Source organism: Phalacrocorax carbo, chromosome 18 (genome assembly GCF_963921805.1).
Source record: "Phalacrocorax carbo chromosome 18, bPhaCar2.1, whole genome shotgun sequence".
In the NCBI taxonomy this organism is placed as follows: Eukaryota; Metazoa; Chordata; class Aves; order Suliformes; family Phalacrocoracidae; genus Phalacrocorax; species Phalacrocorax carbo.
In genome coordinates, this window is record NC_087530.1 from 7,232,180 (window position 1) to 7,251,215 (window position 19,036).

Below are 19,036 nucleotides of genomic sequence, written 5' to 3' on the forward strand. Positions count from 1 at the left end.
AGATGCAAAGTACAGAGCCATATGGCTGTATCTGCACTATGTTGGGGGTGGGAGAATAATCCTCTGGCACTTATCCTGCCTGTGCAAGTAGCTTGCAGTCATCTCTTTCTGCAGTTCTCCATGCAAGCAGTGTGATTCCCATTGGGAGCAGCAGCCCTGATTAGGGGTAGCTAGTCCCATGCCTGCAACATTCCCTAGCCAACATTAAGCATCTGTGTTCTGTTTTGTATGGCTAGTCTGAGTGCTTCTGCCACTTCACTACCTCTCCTTGGCCTCATGGCTCTAAAGATTAATTTGCAGCCAATGTGCACATTTTACATACTCTGCTGCTGAGAGAGTTTTGCCTCTTTTTTCTTTTTCCTTCTTATAGATGAGGGGAGTTATCTTATGAGCAACATAGGCCTCTTGGGATCAGATTGAGGGCTTTGAATACAGTATTTCACAAACTACTTTCCCATTTTGATGTATGCTGGCTCTTCCTTCTCCTCCCCCTTCCTCCAAGTCTGGAAAGCTAGAGAGGGAAGGCCTTTTCCCCTCTTGGCCAGGATGCTATTCAGCCATAGCACATAGTGCCAGATTGCTAACATATGGACAGAGGGCTCAGCCAAAGTTTTGAGAGGCTCAGCCCTTGGCAGCTCGTTCCACGCTTTCCTGTCTCTGCATTCAGGAAATGAAGTCAGAGTGTTGATATAAAACAGGCTGCGTTGAAAACTGAGAAGCTGGAAAGACTGAAGTGGGGGACTGAGAGGGGGGAGGTGTAGGGAGATGGAGACCAGCAGGGGCTCGTTGCAGCATGCGTTCCCTGCACCATGCCTAGGTTGGGGGTTTGTTGCCTTACACCAGTGTCTTCCATTTGATTGCTTTTGCTACCTCAGAGTCAGGGAACTGAGATTTTATGCTGGTGGACAGATATATGTGTCTTTCCTCCGGTGTATGGAAAGACCAGCATGCAGAGATAGTGATGTCTTGATCATGCAGCAGTCTTTATGCAAGAGCTTGGAAGGGGTAAAGTCGAAACTCTGGCAAAGAGCATGTACTTTCATATCTAGGTCACGGGATTCCCTTACATTTTGACTTTTTTCCTGAAGAATGACTCCATTGCTAAATTTCTATGGAGTGATGTGGTTCTAATGCAGGAGAACTATTTTTCTCAGACAGCTTTAACATCAATTATTTTTTGACTCACCCAGAGACTCTGTGGGATGGATGCAGGGAGTTCTAGTTTAAGTGAGACTGCAGTGGGGATGGTCTGTCTTGCATAGAGACTTAGCAGTTGGTGTACTTCACTTCTAGGTCACTAGTGCAACCTAGTCTGGCAGAGTAATAACTAAAAGTAATAGAAAGCTAGAAGTTATGTTTGGCTTCCAGAACCTGAAGTGGTCTGTGTGGCTCTGAGACCAGTACCTAGTTGACACATGTCCCAGCATAAAAATGCTTGCCCACCTCTAATCTAGGCTGATCAGCAATATTAAAAATTCCAGGGGAACTTGTTTGGAAGAGCTCTCATGCTTTCATAGCCTGGCATCTTTGGTGGGAAAGAATGGAGGCTTTGGCAGCTACCAAGCGATCTCTTCTGTTTTCTAGATGCTGGCTTCTGGGATATTTTTGTTGCATAAATTTTGTAATGGACTGGTATAGTTTGGCCTTTGGGGCATGTCTAAACTCTGTAGTGTCTGGTATCCTTAGAAAAGTCAAGTCAATTTAACTGAAACTTAAAAGGACATTAGGAGGGGCTTGTCATCCTCTGGGTGTTTGAGCTCAGCAGCTTTGTCATCCTTAACTGCTGCCCTGCCCTGCCCCTCTTTTCTAGCTAGATCTTCAGGATCTCTGCCCACTGACCATCTTTGTTTTCCATTCTTGTTTCCCCTGAGAGCCATCACGTTTTGTTGTTTCCAGCCAAGAAAGGTCTACAAACACACAAGATGCTCACAAGGGGACAGTCACACATGCACGCCTGCACACAAAAGTATGCTCTGTTTCTATTCATTTTTTGATATAGCCACATTCTGCCTTTTGGAGACCAGTGTGATGGCTCCCTCTCTTGTTATGTTGGAGTATAATACCCAGCTGGAATAGGATGTTCCAAATGGGGACCTTAAGCCAAACTCATTTCTGTTAATTTGCTGTGGATCCAGATTTAAGATTAAGCAGGGAGAATAATTTCTGATGTAGTTTCTGAATGCAAATGTAAAAATTATCAAGTTTGTTTGTTTTTTTTTTAAAGGATGATTCCTAGGGTCAAAACTGAGTTTGGTTTTTGGGTGCCTTGTTCTGTGTTTAGCTGGAGATGTCACATAGCAACCAGACTGGAGGGTTGTGGTTGCAGTTATTCTGAAAAATGGGTCCCTTAAAACTCTGAGTCTAGTCACTGGGATTTCAGATTTCAGACTCTTACTTTTAACATTCACCAAGCAGTAAAGTGCCCATATTGTTTGAACTTCGAATCATTCAGAGCATGAGATTTTTCATTAATGAGCATAGTTATTTAATTTTTTTCCACATGGGAGGCCTTCAGGTAACCTTACAGTAATCTGTATTATTGTAGCCAGATCTGCTCTTTGATCTTCTGATGCATATTTATTATTGCTTGATACTTTTAAAGGGTTCACAGTACCCAATGGAGTGTAGGACAGTGAATAAAGTGAAAGTCAGCCTTTCCAAAGAGGTGAATTAAAGTTGATGTAGTCCATAACTGTCAAACCAGCTTCTCTATCATGTGCCTGGCTTTTCTTGAACCTGGGTGTAGGCTTGTGGTGATTGAAAGTAAAACAGTGAGGTGGTGAGAGTGGAGCTGAAAGAGCTGCTGTGTTCTGTCTCTGACCAGCAGCAGTGTTTCCCCCCATTAATGCTGTCCTGAGAGCCTTTCCCAGGCAGACCTGCTCTGGGTGTCAAGTGGCTGCAGAGGGTCTTAGTGCTGACTGACCCCTTGCTGGGAAGAGTGAAGACCTTGATGTTGATCACAACCTGGGGAACTGGGACAGTGCTGTGCTGCTGCCTGCCCCTGGAGGAGTTAATGGGGCAGGGTTCTTGGGCCACATGACAAAAGCAGTCAGGAAGGACAAACTCTTCTTTCTAGAGGTCCAGTTTTCTCACAGGCTTAAGGGACCAGAGGACCTGGGTTGAGAATGCCTCCCTGGTGATGTGGGTGCTGTATAGCTGACTGACAACTCCATGCTAGCAGGGTAGAGGCTTCGTTGGACCAGCGAGTGACTTGTTACTGATCTCCTTTTCAGGAGAAAGAGAAGAAGTATATGTTACCAGTGGATAACCTGAAACTGCGAGATGTTGAGAAGGGGTTCATGTCTAGCAAACACATCTTTGCTCTCTTCAACACTGAACAGAGGTATGCTCACATCTCAACACACTAAGCTTATGAAGCTAGGGACAGGTTTCATGTACCATTAGGTAGGAGGGAGTAGAGATGAGTGTGTTGGGATAGCTGTCTAGGAAAGATGTGTATCCTTTGGGGACAGCCATTTTTGGAGGAGTGGGATACTTTTTAAAGGAAATCTGACTTCATTCCTTGCGATCTTACAGGTGTGTACTTTTTTTTTTCATTAGCGCACGGTCTGCAGTGTGACGTTAGCTTTCAGCTATTTGGTATGGTTACCTGGGTCTGGCTGTGAGTGGAGTATATATTTATAATCAATGTTCTTAGTGAGTGGCTAGGGAAAGCCATAGGAGATAGGGGACCCAGGTTTGCTGGAGAAGTCCAGCAGTGAACAGAATTGAAAAGAGAATCTCTTTCAGGCCCTGTTGAAACACACAACTGATTTGGAGGCAAACTTGCTCAAAAAAAAAAAAAGAAATTTAATTTCCTTTCCCTTCTGCAGCGATATTATGAGGATACTAGCAAGGGACTAAGTCTCTCTGCCTTAAAATTTCCTAGTCATTGACATCTTTGTCAAATATGGGCAAATCTCTGATTTGTGGTAGAGGAGAATAAAATGTTTGTCTTCCTCAGAAATGTTTACAAGGACTACCGGCAGCTGGAGCTGGCCTGTGAGACCCAGGAGGAGGTGGATAGCTGGAAGGCTTCCTTCCTTCGTGCAGGAGTCTACCCAGAGCGTGTTGGGGTAAGTTACAGCCATAATAATGGGATGGGAAGGAACACAGCGTGTATCTTAAAAAGGGAGAGCTGCATCCTTTTATGTTAAAAGTAAGTCCATGAAGATTTTGACTCTTCCCTGACCTGAGAATATTTTGGAACAAAAGCTTAATTTTTTTGTGTGTCCTGGTTCTTCTTGTAAGGAAGCTTGGGACAAAGTAACTGGCAGCTTCAAAGGGGAGATAAAGTAGGCAAAGTCTGCCTTGATAAACCCTTTTAGCTCTCTTGTGAGCGTTAAATTCCCAATATAAGGAGGACACTTAACTACCTGACTACTAAGTGGTATGTGTCTGCTGAGCAAAGTCACCATTCTTTTTCAGTAACGCTTACTGTACAGCCTTGTTAGGAGCCTCCTGGCTTATTAGTAGTTTTCCTGTTCTTTCCCCCACCCAGTGAGGAAGGGATATTTGAATTTTTCTCTTGCTTGGTAGATACCTTAATATGTTACTTAAGCAAGACCTCTTATCTCTTCCTTTAGCCTTGTCCCACAACACTTGCTGTCAGCATTATGCTCTGCTCTAAAAGTATGTTCTAGAGAATTGTGGTGTATGGTCCTGTTCAAAGCCTTCCTGTTCCTCTCTGAGAGGAAGTTGTTATAAATAGTTTTCCCATTAGAAAAGCGATAATTGCTTATCTGTTTTTATTTGTTGCTTTTAATAAACTTATTGCATTAATCATTCCTGTTACACTTGAAGATTGTTTTCTGCCTTAAAGCAATTTCTGACAAACTGATGTGATACTAAAAAAAAAAAAGATTAGGGACTGGACCGTAACAGTGACATGATGTCAAATTGACTTTGGACCAGACTGGGCCTCTTAAACACGTACTCATGAAGGACATGTGCCACCTATTGGTGTGCAAATTGAGTGGTTTGAGGTAGGAACACTGATTGCTAGGTTGGCAGTCTCAAAACCCTATGTAAAGAATAACAAGTGGCCACTGTAGGTAAGTAAATAGCCCTTTGTTGTTAACAATGTGACTTCCTTTACAGAAGGTCCTATTTTGATTTTCAGTTTGCTAAACAATTCACTTGTTCCTCTTCCAGGGTAATCTAGGTATTTATGTATTTTAGTAGGATTGGTCTTTTGCTTGTTCAGTGCTATTACACAATCTTCTCCAAATTCTGAGACCAACTAAAAGTCGTCTCTTTTTTTTGTCCCTTTTTGTTTTAATTTTTTCCACATGTGCTCAAACTGGCCTGTCAGGACAAGGACAAAGTAAGTCTGATCCTCTCTGCCTGTGTTGCGCCCTGGGGCTCTCACTGGATAGTTCTCTCCTGTTTTTTCCTTTTGTCATGGTTTCCTGAGAGGCATTTGCTTCTTCTCCCTCTTTGTACCTTCTGTTGGATTGCTGCTGTTTGTTTCTGTTCTTGGTTTGAGTTTGCCTTTTTTCTTTTTATTTCTCCCTTTTTGTATGACTTCTGAATCTTTGTGCAAACTTATTTTTGAGGTTTTTGACCCTCATTTTTTAAGTTGCCCTGTTTGACATCCATTTCCTTTACTTTGTTTCTCACTGAGACCTTGCATTCCTTTATTATGTAAGATCTTCCCAGTAAAAGATCAAATGGACAAAAGAGCTTGCCCTTTCTCATATATTTTGTTCCCCAAAGCAAAAGATAAGACACTTTCTACACTGCTGCAAATCTTTCAGATTGGGATGGTTTGAAAGAAAAGCTTTTCTTTATAAAATCAGTCTGCTTTTGTTGTTTTTTGTTTTCTTGTTTTGTTTGTTTGTTTTTTTTTTAAATAAGTATTGAGAAAGACAGCAGTCTTTCGTGCTTTACTGCTTTGAAATTGATCCTAAATAGATGAGCCTTGGTGATGTCCTGCTGTCAAACAGCACAGGCTGTGAGGTCCAACCTGGAAAGCTAAACAATACATTTCAGGCAGACAGGAAGAGATTCATCTGCTTGGTGTGAAAGAAAAGATAATTACGGCTTATGGTGCAGGATTTGCACTTAGAGAACAGGAAGGTTTTCTAGATTAGTCAGACTGCAAATAGATCGAGTAAGGTGAGCGGTTATTTCACCTCTATCTCTTCTCATTTGTATAATGAGGATGCAGACGCAGTATGTGGGAGAGGCTGTAAGGCTTAATTTATGGTCAGCGATTCTCAGGTCTAAACTGAATCAGGGCATGAAAATCCAGCTCAGATGAAGAACCTTTCATGGAGCTATAAACATTAGAAGTAAAAATTACAGCTTTCAGTATTCACTAGAGCTATAACCTGTGAATGCTGATCAGGAGTCTCCGTTACCTTTCACCTTTGTAATTACTTTCTACTAAGAGAGCAGCTTTATTGTTAAAGCTCCTCAGATCTGAGCTAGAGAAGTCTGTACAAGCTGAGCTGTGCATTGATAATCATAGCTCAAAATGTAAGTTTTAAATAAGTTTTATTGCATGCGCCTCCTGCATGTTCCCTTATTTTCTTCTCTTAGCTCTCTCAAGAAAAACTAATTGTGTTACATTTGAAGAACCAGTCTGTCTCTCCCTTTTCTCTGCAGGCCAGTGAAGCGGAAGAGAATGGATCAGACAGTTTCATGCACTCCATGGACCCTCAGCTGGAGAGACAAGTGGAAACCATCAGGAACTTGGTGGATTCCTACATGGCAATTGTCAACAAAACCATCAGAGACCTCATGCCGAAGACAATCATGCACCTCATGATAAACAATGTACTTATCACACTGTGGGCAATGGAGGTGGGGAGACAGAGGAGGGGAAAAATAGGGAGAGAAAGAAAGAAGAAAAACTGAAGGAAGCTTGGAAGTAGGAAGAGGTGGGGACAGAATGGAGTGTTTTGGAAAGGGCGGGGGAAATTCATTCCTTTATGCTCATTTACAGACGAAGGACTTTATCCATTCGGAGTTGCTGGCAAACCTGTACTCCTGTGGTGACCAAAATACACTGATGGAGGAATCGGCGGAGCAGGCCCAGCGACGTGATGAAATGCTGCGCATGTACCATGCCCTGAAAGAGGCCCTCAACATCATTGGGGACATCAACACCAGCACTATCAGCACTCCTATGCCCCCACCGGTGGACGACTCTTGGCTGCAGGTGCAGAGCGTACCGTCTGGACGCAGGTACCAGAGGCTCAGGGGGAGAGCCCCGCTGCCTGATGCCTCTTTAGTGGCTAGCTGGGGCCTCCTACTGAGACAGGGAGTCCTCCTCTTCCCCTCTTCTCCCTGTGGATGAAGAGTTCTGGGTAGTTGTGTTGGGAGGCTCCTAGGCCTTGAAAGCTATGCGGGGCAGCTACATCTTCACAGAGGATGTGGAGGCTGCTTAAACCCTTGGGTTAAATGGGGCCTGAAGTGGCTTTGAAGGCAACCTGAAGTCTGGCATGGCTTTTGAAAGCCAAAGGGTGGTATGTCATGAAACTGAAGAAGAAATGCTGAAGGCAGCATGATGGTGACCTGATGGTGACGCAGAGGGATCGCAGGCCTGTTGTTGCAGTTGAATTTCTCTGTTTGCTTGTCAGGTCTCCTACGTCCAGCCCCACACCACAGCGGAGAGCTCCCGCCGTTCCACCTGCCAGACCTGGGTCTCGAGGCCCAGCTCCTGGGCCACCTCCTGCTGGTGGGTCCACGCTGGGTGGTGCCCCCCCCGTGCCCTCCAGGCCAGGTGCCTCTCCTGATCCCTTTGGGCCCCCACCTCAGGTTCCTTCTCGGCCTAATCGCGCTCCTCCTGGTGTTCCCAGGTAAGTCCTGAAATGCTACTCCACACAGGTGGGATATGCCCAGTTTTTGGATAGTAGCCCTGGCAGTACTTAGGCTGCCTGGGCCATAGAAGGAGAATGGAGTGCATGGCGTGGGTATAGTCTTGGAGTATTTGAATTAGGTCCATAAGCAGGAGCATCGTTGTCCACTCATATCTCATTGTACAGATGAGGCAATGCCAAGGCAGCTCTCAGGAACAGAGGGGCAGCATCTGCTCTGCACAGATCTCTGTGCAAAGGTTGGGGGAAGAGGACATTGTGCCCAAGGGCTTTATTAAAGCAATCATACCAATGCGTCTGCTCACAGTTAGGAGGTGGTCACCAGAAAAAACACAGGACTGGAGTACAGTACACCTTTCAAGGCAGTTCTCCCCTGCGTAGGCCTCCCCAAAGTTGCCCCTTTTCTCCTGGTGCAGAGTTCTGCAAGGTGAGTTGGAGAGACCTTCATTAAGCTGTTCAGATGCTTTTTGGCTAGGTGATATTGCAATATCAGTGACAGGGGAATAGATTTTTTTTTTTTTAAGGCATTTTTGTTCTTCTGTAATCAACTTGAACGCTTTTCCAGTCTAAAGGGTTCAAATCACACAGCTTTGCTCTCCCATTAGGAAACTTAATTCCTTTCCTGTTGAGTCACTTCAAATACACTTCAACATAGTAATAAGGGATTATCCCCTGTGCAGGTAAGCACGTGTTCCTGAACAGGACTTAGGAGGCAGTCTGGAACTGGGAATGCTTTTAGGTTGGGTACTTGGTCTCCCTGTGAGGAAGAGAAGGTAATTGCAGAGTAATGAATGCACATATCCAGAAATTCCCCAATCACATGCCAGAGGGAACACTTCCCTTGTAGAAAATACCTCCTTTCCAGCGAGTGCCGGTGGCACATGTCATCTGAAGCTTTGCCATTTTCTGTGAACGCACCCAGCCAGCCAAGGGGTGGTGATGGTATATGGCAAGGTCAGTTCAGTCCTCTTCCTGTCATAGTGCCCCAGCTCATACTTGGCACTGCCTGTTTGGAGGGGAAGTGTCCTCTGCCAGGCTGTATCCAGCCCAGAGATGGATGAGTCCAAAGGAATTACAGACCAATTTCTGACTCTGGTGTGTGCAAATGGTTTTACTTTCTTGGTGCCTCTGCCCCAGTCCTCCCTATGCACCTTGATGCAGCTCCCACAGTAACTTGTCTTCTCGTGCTCAGTGTTGCCTCAGGGACTGCAGCCCTGCTGGTGGCACCTATGGATGTCAGCATGCTCTGCTGTGTATTTTGACTCTTGCTTCTTGTGACCCTGTTTTTCCATATACTGTTACTTTTATGTTTTGTTTTTAGTATACTTCTTTCTGTCTACATCTTCTTTCATTCAGTTTCATTTCTTCACTCATGAAAAATATTCTATATACCTGATCATCGTAATAGGATTCCCCAAATGGGCTGAAATGAACTGGCCTTTTTTGAAGAAATCTGTCATAGCCTATCTTAATGGCTTTTCTGCTTTTTGCATGAGGTAGAAGGGTTTAGGGGAAGGTAAGGCAGCACTGGAGCAGAGGAAGAACGTTTCTTACTTAACCAAGCAATCCCTTGCTTTAGGAGAGGTGGTAGGTTGGATTGCATGCTACAGGCTACCCTGATCTGGAGTTGAGAATGTAATTCTAGAAGCTGAAGTGATGTTCATTCTCTGATCCCCCTCTCTGATTCTTCCAGTTGTTCATAGACTCCTCCGGATCCTGATACCAGCTTGTCATTTGAGTTCTCTGACGAATGGAGAATTTCCAATGACAAGGGACTCTTTCTCTTCCTCTCCTGTATATAGAATAAGAATGTTCCTTCTGCTAGCACTTGGACTCGGTCCTTCTGCCATGGGTGAACGAATGCCATCTCCATTGTTGCTCTTTTTAATACCCATCTTTTTCCCTTTCTAACCAGGCTACACTATTGTGTGTGCGTGTGTGTGAGGAACAAAGCTCTTGTATATGGTATGAGTGGGCTTTGCTGTAGGAGTTGGTGGTATGTAGTGAACTGGAAGTGCATGGTGGTGGCTGGATGTATTACGCATGTGTAGGCACACTGATGCCAGTGTAGAAGTCTGGCAGTTTTTGTGCCTCCAGTTTGTGTGTGCATCTGATCTTATGGATTATGAACTTAGACAAGTGTTGCTCCACTTATTTCTTATAAACATAACTGTATAGACACATGCTTTCATGTATAAACACCACATGGTCCATTTTCTTGTGCAGGAAGGTTTTTCTGCATATAATTAAGTACACTTAAAACAAGACTTACCATCCTGCCTCTGTACTTAGCATTTATTCAGTCTGCTATGGAAGTCTGTATTGCCAAATACATACCTTTGGGAGCTGAAAGTTACAAACAATGTAAGGTCTTATCTGTGTGTGGCGAAGGACTATATTCGGACTATCTGCCTATTGGAGCTGTGCAGGAGGATTTGCTTTGGGAAAGAAAACTATGAATATATTCAGGTATTTAGTAGCTTCAGTTTAAAATGGTTTGCTAGAAACAGTAGGGGAAAGAGCTTAGGCAAGCTCAAAGGAGGAATAAAGTTTAGGTGAGAATGACTTAACCATTGGAAAAATCTGTTGAAGGCATTATAGGGTTCTCGGTTCTCTGGTATCTCTAAAGAAAAAGATGCAAGTGATCAGCATCACTGTAAGCATAACTTCATACAGTTTTATGACTTGAATTATTCAGGAGGTCAGAGTAGCTGATCTCATGATTTGTGACCTTCAAAACAGAAGTCTTCACCTGCTTCTTGCCTTTTTGAGTTGTGCTCAGGACTGCATGTTATCTCCCTCTTTCCTGAGCTCTTTGTTTCAACTCTAGGATTTAATATGGTCAGGGGATAGGAACCCTCAGTGAGAGACAAGTCAAGTTACCTGTGCCCAGCTGGTGGGTCTGAGACCCCTAGGTGTACTGCTGTTTCAGCAGGTACGAACATCCTCCTGAATGTGTGAGTAGACTGGTGGACAGGTGAGTGAGAAATGGCCAGTAGGTGTGTGAACAGATAGATGGCTTTCGACACAGCCTGGTGCACAACAGGGTTCTGGATGTACGCAAAGATGAGGCTGTGATTGTGTGTGAAGTCCTGCATGGCTGAGTGGAGCCCTACCCAGCAGTGCACACATGCCGTGTTCTGGAGGGTGACATGCAAATGTGTGTCTGTGCAAGCGCGTGTGTCTCTGTTCCACCTTCCTGACAGTCTGTGCGGCCTCTGCTTGAACTGTCTGAACTGCCATGTTGATTTCATGTTGTCTTTCAGAATCACTATCAGTGACCCCTGAGGACTGGCAGCCACGGTACGTTTTGCACTCTCCCTGCAATGCATGAGTCATTGTGTCCCCATCCTCCATTTGCTCTGCAGCTCACCTCTGCTGCCTAGTTCTTGTATTAGTAACAGAGTCCCTTGTCCAATGAACCACCTCTGCCAGGATCTCATAAAGGGAGGAGTCTTGAACAGAGAACTGGATGATCAGAGACAGAGCAGTGCTTGAGCTGCAGGAGCTGGGAAAGCCTCAGTACCTGACTGAAGGTTACTAGAGGACCATTTCTCTACTTGCAGACAGAGGATGTGGGATGGGGGAATGAGGTCTGGCAACAAGGTCTAAACCGTGAGTGTCTTTCATTTGGCTTATATCCACACTGACTGGGAGATCAGCTGAATGAGATCTGTTTTGATTTGGTTTGTCAGCTCTGGTAGGATCGAGATATAGACTTGGGGAGCTGTTAGTTCAGACTCCTCTTCTTATATTCTAATGTCTGGCTGCAGAAGTGCTCCCCTTCTCACTGTGTCCCTAGTGCTCATGGAAGGCAGGGGGAGCTTGGGCCATTAATGTCAGGACTTCCATGTTTGAGAGCAGGGTAACTCTGACATTGAATGTGCCCTGTTATCCTTGTGTCCCATCATCACCCTCGGAAGTGAACTCCCTCTGCTTGTTTGCCACTTGACCCTTTACCTTCTAGGATCCTCTTCTGCTTCCATTCAGACTGTCTTCCCTCCTCTGCCCCTGCGAGAGGAAGGGTTTAGGGATCCATATCCCCCCAAACACTCTGCCCTGAGCTCCTGCCTGTTTCCCTTTCCTATCTCTCCCTGCATTTTGCAGCATTGTACTTGTTCAGTGAAGTAGCAGGGTATTGGGGCAGACTCATATGTACTGTGCTGGCCCAACAACTCTACATTGTCCTGTTAATGCTAAGGGGTGGGGGTGTAGAGAGGGAGATCTTGCAAGTTCTCCTGAGTCTCTTTCCTGGGAACCTCCAGCCCTTATTGGCAAAGGGGTGGATAGGGCAGAACAAGGCAGGTGCGGGTGTGTTGGGTCCTTTCTCTCTGTGGATTTGTTTCTTGAAGTGAAAGGTCTGAGAGGAGTGGAGCAGCAGCTTCTGTAGATTTCCTTGCTGCTGGCTGTGGCAGAGTGAGCTACAGAAGTGTGTATTCAAGTCCTATCTTAAGAATAGCATGAGTTCAAGCCACTGTTCCAGGGCAGGGGAGTTCACAGATAGGCCCTATCTTGTAGCAGATGGTGTCTGTTACTGCTGCATGTAACTGCAGTTAGAGCTGAGAGGTGCCACATCGCATTAAACCAATGCAGTGATTGTTCATGATTGACGTCTTTTGAGGGTGTCATCCGTCAGCCCTCCTCACTGGTGACGTACTGCAGAGGTGTTGGAGCAATCAGCAGTTTCCTCCAATACTCTGCCTACTGTAGACATCCCTGGCAGTCCTAGAAACATGCATCTTGGCGTACGACTTCAGGAAGGAGGCTTGCTGTTGTGTGTACCTCATTCTGGGACTCGCTGTTATGGGGCGTTCTGTTCTTAAACTGGCATAAAGAGCACCAAGGAAATAAAAAACTAAAAATCAAAACAGCACCAAAATAACCCCACCTAAAACCTTTTGCAGAACAAGGAAATAATTGTAATGTTTTACCATCTCTGTTAGGTCCTTATAAACAGAACTCTCTATTAGTCTGTTTCTAGGCACGACCAGGTCAGTGTTCTGTCTGGGTATAGCTTGAAAGACTGACTTCAAGGGACATAACAGTGTAACAGGGCTCCTGCCAGGACTTAGGTCTTCCTGTGTACTGGAGACTGCCACAGGCTGCCCTGTGAGCAAAACTTTGTTCCTTGTTATTCTGACAGAGGAAAGTGACTTTTCAATGATGTAAAACGGCTTGGCTAGCAATGTAGTGAGACAGACTGAAGCAGCATTTCAGGGGTAAGTGTTGCTTAAGAGACCTCTGTGTCCCTTTTTGTGCTGGGAAACAGTTTTAAGCCTTCTGCAGCCTTACCAGGCAGATCCTGCAAGTGTCTCCAGAAAACCCTGGGCAGAGACAAAAGCTGTAACTTTAAAAAGTGACAGCTCCTCCACCTAAGATGCTCTGAGTGCTGAGAGAAGTATCTGCAAAAATCAATCATAGTACATCATAAAAAAGCAGCCCGTCTACCTGAAAATTACTTGTACTTCAGCCCTGTGTATTCTGGTAGGGTCAAGTGGCCTCTCTTGCCAGAACACATTACATAGTCCAGTGACTTCAAGCATCCTTTCATGTAAATCCACACAGGCTTTTAGGACAACCTGTCCAAACTCCTGAAATGCAAAAAACCCTTCAAGCTTCTAAATAAATTTTAAAAAGCCTTCATGTGGCAATGCAACAGCATCTCACTAAAGGTTGAGCTGAAGTTTTGTAAGGCTTTTAATTCAAGTGCTGTTTCTGTTCCAGTGACAGTGGTAGCCATTGAATGGGTGGTATGGCTGCACTTACACCATGAGCACCCTTTAGAGGTAATGCACAGATCTCACGTGTCATGAAGCTCAGGGTCACAGATTCCCCAGCTGTAACATCTCATTGCAAGTTTTGCTTCTGGGAGATGGTATTGTTTCAGCAGCCTTCCAAGGTGGTTGTAATTTCCAAGTTAGCTCAGTCCAATCATTATTTACTGTACAGGAGCAGTAATTTGATTGGCATTCTGACAATGGGGTCTTGCAGTCCCCATTGACATATTCAGTCAAGGAAATAACTTTGGAAATGCTTCAGTGTCTGAATCTTTTCATATATAATTTTCCAAGGCAAGGAACAAGTAATTGTAATTGTTTTGAGATCTGGGGTTTAATAGATACGGAGCAATGAATTCTGCTGAGGTGTAATAAACAGGACTGTAGAGTTGCTCTGGTTCACTTGCTAAGATGAGAGCTTACTCCCATAAATAGCTCCTCTGGTACCAGCACAATTATAGACTTGCAGTCAGTGCAAAATGAAGACTTCCCTACCTGCAGAAGGCTCTGCTGGTGCAAATATCCTCCTCTGCCCTTCTTCCCTTCTTCCTTTCCCTTCCCTCAGCCCGTGTGTTAGGGGAGGGCCTTAACTTCCAGCTGTCACTTGATTCTCTGTAATCTAAATCAAAGCTTGTCAGTGCGGGATTGTTCAGGCATTGATTCTGTAATACCTGCTTCTGTATGATCAGTGAAAATACCTCCTCTCTACCTGGTCCACATCCTGTTGGGTTTGGTCTTTGCATTTCAGGCAGTTTGGACTGTAAAACTACTCTGGCTTGGTACTGAACAATTTAATTATAACGATACACCATCATGATGCTGTTTAGGTTACAGACACTGCAGGGAGCATGCTTTAGAGGCAAAACATACATTGGACTCACTGATTTACAGAACAGTTTATATTTGTACACTTCTTAAAGCCTGTAGTCTGAGTCTGAAGTGGTCTTTCAAGTAATGAGTTGAGAGGTGACAGGGGCGTTGCCTTGTATTTTCTGGGGTTTTGTTTTTCCCCAGCCCTTTACAGGAAGGGGATCCTAGAACACTTAATCCATGCAGAGAGTAAGCACTTCAGGTGCTGCCCACGTACCTAGCTAAAGTACCAGCAAAAGAGCTGAAACGGAATGGAGTAGTAATGGCCAAAGTTCCATTTATTGAAGGAAGTAGAAGCTGTATTTGCTGAGCATGAGAACTAGAGAACTGAACGCAACAAGCTTGCCCCTAGCATCAAAGATCAGTATCATGTACTGGAATAGGGAATCTCAGGCTTGCAGTAGCCTTGAGGGCAGGGGAAGAAGGTGCTCCTCCAAACCAGCCAAGAACCTCTGACAGCAGCGTGTCTCAGAGGACCCCATCCATGCTGTGTGACTGTCATGTGCTTGATACAGGAGCTCACTGTTGTCCATGCTTCTCAACTCTCATTCCAGAGCCAGTGCACTCACTGGCAATAAATCTCTGCACTTCCAAATTTCAGAGGGGCCGCAAAACTGGCTGTCCAGCAGATTGCTTTACTGGTGATCCGTGCTGTGCAGAAAGGCCAGTGTGAGGCCTAATATAAACCTGGAGGTCTACTTTGTGGAGTTGCACTCTAGTAGTTTGTGCCTCAAGTTTTATTCTCTTGGTGGCTCAGGCGAGGTGGAGAAGCATGTGTGATTGTGACTGCGATTGCTGTGCTAACCACAGTGTGTGTTTTCTTGTTTTTGTTTTCTGCTTTTTCACAGCAGAAGGGGCCCCGCCTCACCTACTCGACCTACCATAATCCGACCGGCTGAACCGTCCCTCTTAGATTTATAACTCGAGGCTGTAGACAGCTGGCGACGAATGCCGGGCTGGCGGCTTCCCCATTCCACCCTCCCTTCCACAGCCACAGTCACTCCCCTCATCCATCCCACATCTCTGCCTCCCACCACCCCTTCCTGGCGTGTTGTAAAACACTAGCCTAGTGACTGAGCTCTTCGTCTTCACTCATGCGTCCTGTATTGCTTTGTGAGCGTAGAGTAGCCTTCATTCAGTGGCATGGATCCCTGAAGTACACAGGCTCCTTGGAGAGATCACCCACAGGGACATCCTTAAGTCCAAGTAGTGGCTGTCCGTCCAGTTATTTCATCTGCCTGGTCTAGCCTGGATAAGTGTCCTGCCTGCATCAGTTAGCTGTAGCACCTAGGACTGACCTGTAGCTATTTTCTTTTCTCGTAGTTAAGACAACAGTGTGACTTAGAAGAAATACTGTCAAAACATGTGACACTGTTAGGAACAGATTAGATGTTCTGTGTATTAGTTTGACTTCTAAGGTGCAAAAATTTGTTGGGACAGTGCAATCAACCTTATATCAAAGTGAGGCAGGGAGATCAAGAAAGGGGGAAACTCAATGGATCGGCATAGTCCTGCTAGAGTGAAGTCTAAGATAGCATGCACACCTCAGCATGCAGGGAGCACATGGACCTGCTCACACCCACCTCCCTAAAAGAGCCGGGGAAATCCTGCTGGTGATGCACTGGCTCCTGCCAGCAGTCATCTTGCATCACCATTTTCCTGAATGAGGCTGACTTTCCCGAATCCAGCAGGGAGAGGGGAACAGATACGCTTCTTCCCCCTTGCAAATGGACAACCAAATGTTTTCAGGGAGTTTGCTGTGTAATGTTTTGTTGAAAATATTTCTGCTTTGAATAAGCACATCTTTCAGTGTTTTTTGGGTACTGTGGTGACTTCTTCCGTAGCCTTTTCTTCTTGCATGTGGATGGTACGTGTTTGGGGAAACTTGTATCCGTTGTTGTTTGCAACTCATCTTCTTAAGGTTTGGTTTTACTTTTCATGCTACATGTATTAAAAAAAAAAAAAACAACAAAAAAACCCCTGAAAACCACTTCAGAATTAAAAATATACCAACCCTGTGCATCTTGGATGTCATGTCTCTACTAGAGCTAAATGAGCCACCTGTGTTGCAGGCTTTCAACCAGGCCTGATTCAGATTTCAGTTACTTTATTTCAGTGCTATTGCTCTTAATTTCTGTTGTGGATCCTCTGTTATTTTGATGCCAGTTCCTTTCTGTATTTTAACTATTGTTTTACTACTTCTCCCCCCTTTTCCTTCCCTTCCCCTTTTCCTTTTTTCTTTGTTTTTCTTGTCTCTGAACTCCAGCCGGCCGGGTAAGGCCAGTCCCTCCCGCCCGGAGAGCCCAAAACCACCATTTGACATGTAGGCCTGCTCCCTCTGAGACTCTTTGCCTGCCTCTTAGCTGTTCTGTCCTGGAGTGGTCTGACTCGAATCTCACACATGGCTTGTTTTGTTTGTATTTTGTGATACACACATATCAGATGTGACTGTAGTGAAACTGGTTTTGTTTTTTTTTCCTCTCCCAGCTGCTTAAAGGAGTTAAACAAGTAATTGTAGTAATGAGAAACATATCTTTACTGTTATAAATATCTATAAATATATATATAAGATGAAAGATCTATATATGTCCAGGTGTTTAAAGCCATTTGTGCTTCCATGTGGATTTTAGGAAATACTTAAGTAGGGAAAGAATATCTATATACATATATATATATACACACACACATCCAAAAAGCTAACCAAATCCTGATGTTGAGTTTTTGAGCTGATTGTTAAATTCTCTGCTGTGTGCAGTTGGGTTATTGTATTACCCCAGACTTGTGGGTGAACTGTCTCAGTGCTGGTAGTAGCTGTGATGCAGTTTGTGATCTACATGTCACTCTTGTTTATTGGATGAAATAAACTATTGTTTCTGTATAATGAAGGTCTCCATGACTAGAATAAAACCATCTCTCTTTCTCTTGCTCTTTCTCTGGGTGATTTTCAAACTGTTTAATAATAACCTAATTTTTCATCCCATAGAGCTTAAAAAACTATACATGCAAGCAGGTGGTATTGCTAATGGGGAAGGTGGAACAGGTCTGCACCAAGAGTGGTATCCAGGAGCTGCAGTAGAGTGAAACAGCTCATCAGATGTGAAAGTGAACTCCCTTTCTCCATGGTAAAGGAAAATGCAGTGAGGTGCTTCAGTGACTGGACAAAGAGAAGGTGGGATTTTAGCACACAAAATTGCTTGGTTCTTAAGAAGCTATTTCTGCCTAGGGCACTTGTGCACCACAGCCAGGAGGTGTTGAGTTGTAGTTTCTCTGTCAAGCAGTGTCTCTTGGGCCTGTGTCTGCATTGCAGTCTAACCACAGTGCGACACATGGCCAGCTCCTACTTGGAAGTAGCTTTTAGGCTGAAGTGGGTGTTCTTCCCTGGTATAAACTGGGTAAACCTGTTCCTACTGTCTCCATGCCAAAACAGTGAGTGCTGTGGGCCTTGGATCACGGTCACTGCTTCTCACAGTGACAACCATGCTTCTCCATAATTCCTGAACTTAGCACTCTTAGCCCAATGACTGCAGCAGATTCCTTCAGCCCCTGTGTAATGGGGCTCCAGCGCTACTGCAGGAAGAAACCAGGAGCATTGGGCTTGACTTAAATCATGGTAATATTTGATGCCTGGTTTAGCCCTGAGTGCTCTTGGCTACAGCTGGCTGAGTACTTGGTGAAGCTCCCTGGTATCCTTGAAGATTTTAATCATAGATACTGGTGTGGGCTGGGTGAATAGACTAGATCTCTGGTGCTTCCTTCCTGTGTGTGTTCTAGATATCTCAGTCCTCCATGTTTTCATGGGTTGTAACTTCAGCTTCTACTTAACTGAGGCAATAACCATTGTCTGTCCTACCCTGTCGTGTGGTTTTGTGGTTGTTTGGGTTTTTATTTTTCCCCTCACTGGAACTGTTCCATCTGTCCCTGGTGTTATATATAGGGTTGCTCTTTAAGAATATTACATTTTTGAAGGCAAAACTATGTATTTATTCAAGTAAATATTAGAGCTGTATTTTGCAAAACTACAAACCTCTAATCTGCTGGTTATCAAAGGTTAAGTATGTTCTGATGAGAATAACCAGCTACCCTGCCCAGACACAATAAGATGCTGTCCACTGATCTAAAACCTTGCCAAACAAGGTCTTCTCTTACCTGCATAACAGCTATTTCCTGTTGTTTGGTGCTTTTGGCCTTTAAGAAGTGTTTTTCTTTTTCCTCAAATCAGAGGCACAGAGGTGGTGGTTGTTCCTGTTTTCAGCTGACATACAATAGCTCTACAGTAGTTCCTGCTCCTGTGTCTGCTCAATTCACACTCCAGGTAAAGGTGGGGTCAGGGAAATGCTCCTAAAGGGAACAGGGTGAAAAATGAATCTGAACTGAGGTCTGGATGGGAAATGCTAGCCCAGAGAAATGTCTCAGGCGTGTCAGCAGTCTGCCCGTAGGAAACCATTCATGAAAGCCAAGGGCAAAGGGTAGTGATGCCAGGGCAGGTGTTTTTAGAGTTGTGCCAGCTTTTTTTATTAAAGGGATTCATTGTTTTTTTTCCTGGCCAAATTTCAAGGTGATCTA

The 19,036-nt window shown here is 44.6% G+C and overlaps 1 protein-coding gene across 15 annotated transcripts in view; it reads left to right on the top strand.

Moving 5' to 3' along the window:
- Positions 1 to 17,401, top strand: part of DNM1 (dynamin 1) — a 71,095-nt gene extending 53,694 nt beyond the window's left edge. For 4 of the 15 annotated variants that reach the window (XM_064468877.1, XM_064468880.1, XM_064468878.1 and 1 more), the window contains 7 exons: positions 3,234 to 3,343; positions 3,965 to 4,076; positions 5,315 to 5,326; positions 6,613 to 6,783; positions 6,953 to 7,194; positions 7,590 to 7,808; positions 15,322 to 17,401. In XM_064468877.1, coding sequence (XP_064324947.1) covers positions 3,234 to 3,343; positions 3,965 to 4,076; positions 5,315 to 5,326; positions 6,613 to 6,783; positions 6,953 to 7,194; positions 7,590 to 7,808; positions 15,322 to 15,394 — 939 coding nt within the window. In that variant the 3' untranslated portion in view covers positions 15,395 to 17,401. Of the gene's footprint in view, positions 1 to 3,233; positions 3,344 to 3,964; positions 4,077 to 5,314; positions 5,327 to 6,612; positions 6,784 to 6,952; positions 7,195 to 7,589; positions 7,809 to 11,092; positions 11,130 to 15,321 lie in introns of those variants that run through there. The other 11 variants (XM_064468885.1, XM_064468888.1, XM_064468879.1 and 8 more) reach the window with 8 other exon arrangements.
- The last annotated feature ends 1,635 nt before the right edge of the window (positions 17,402 to 19,036 follow it).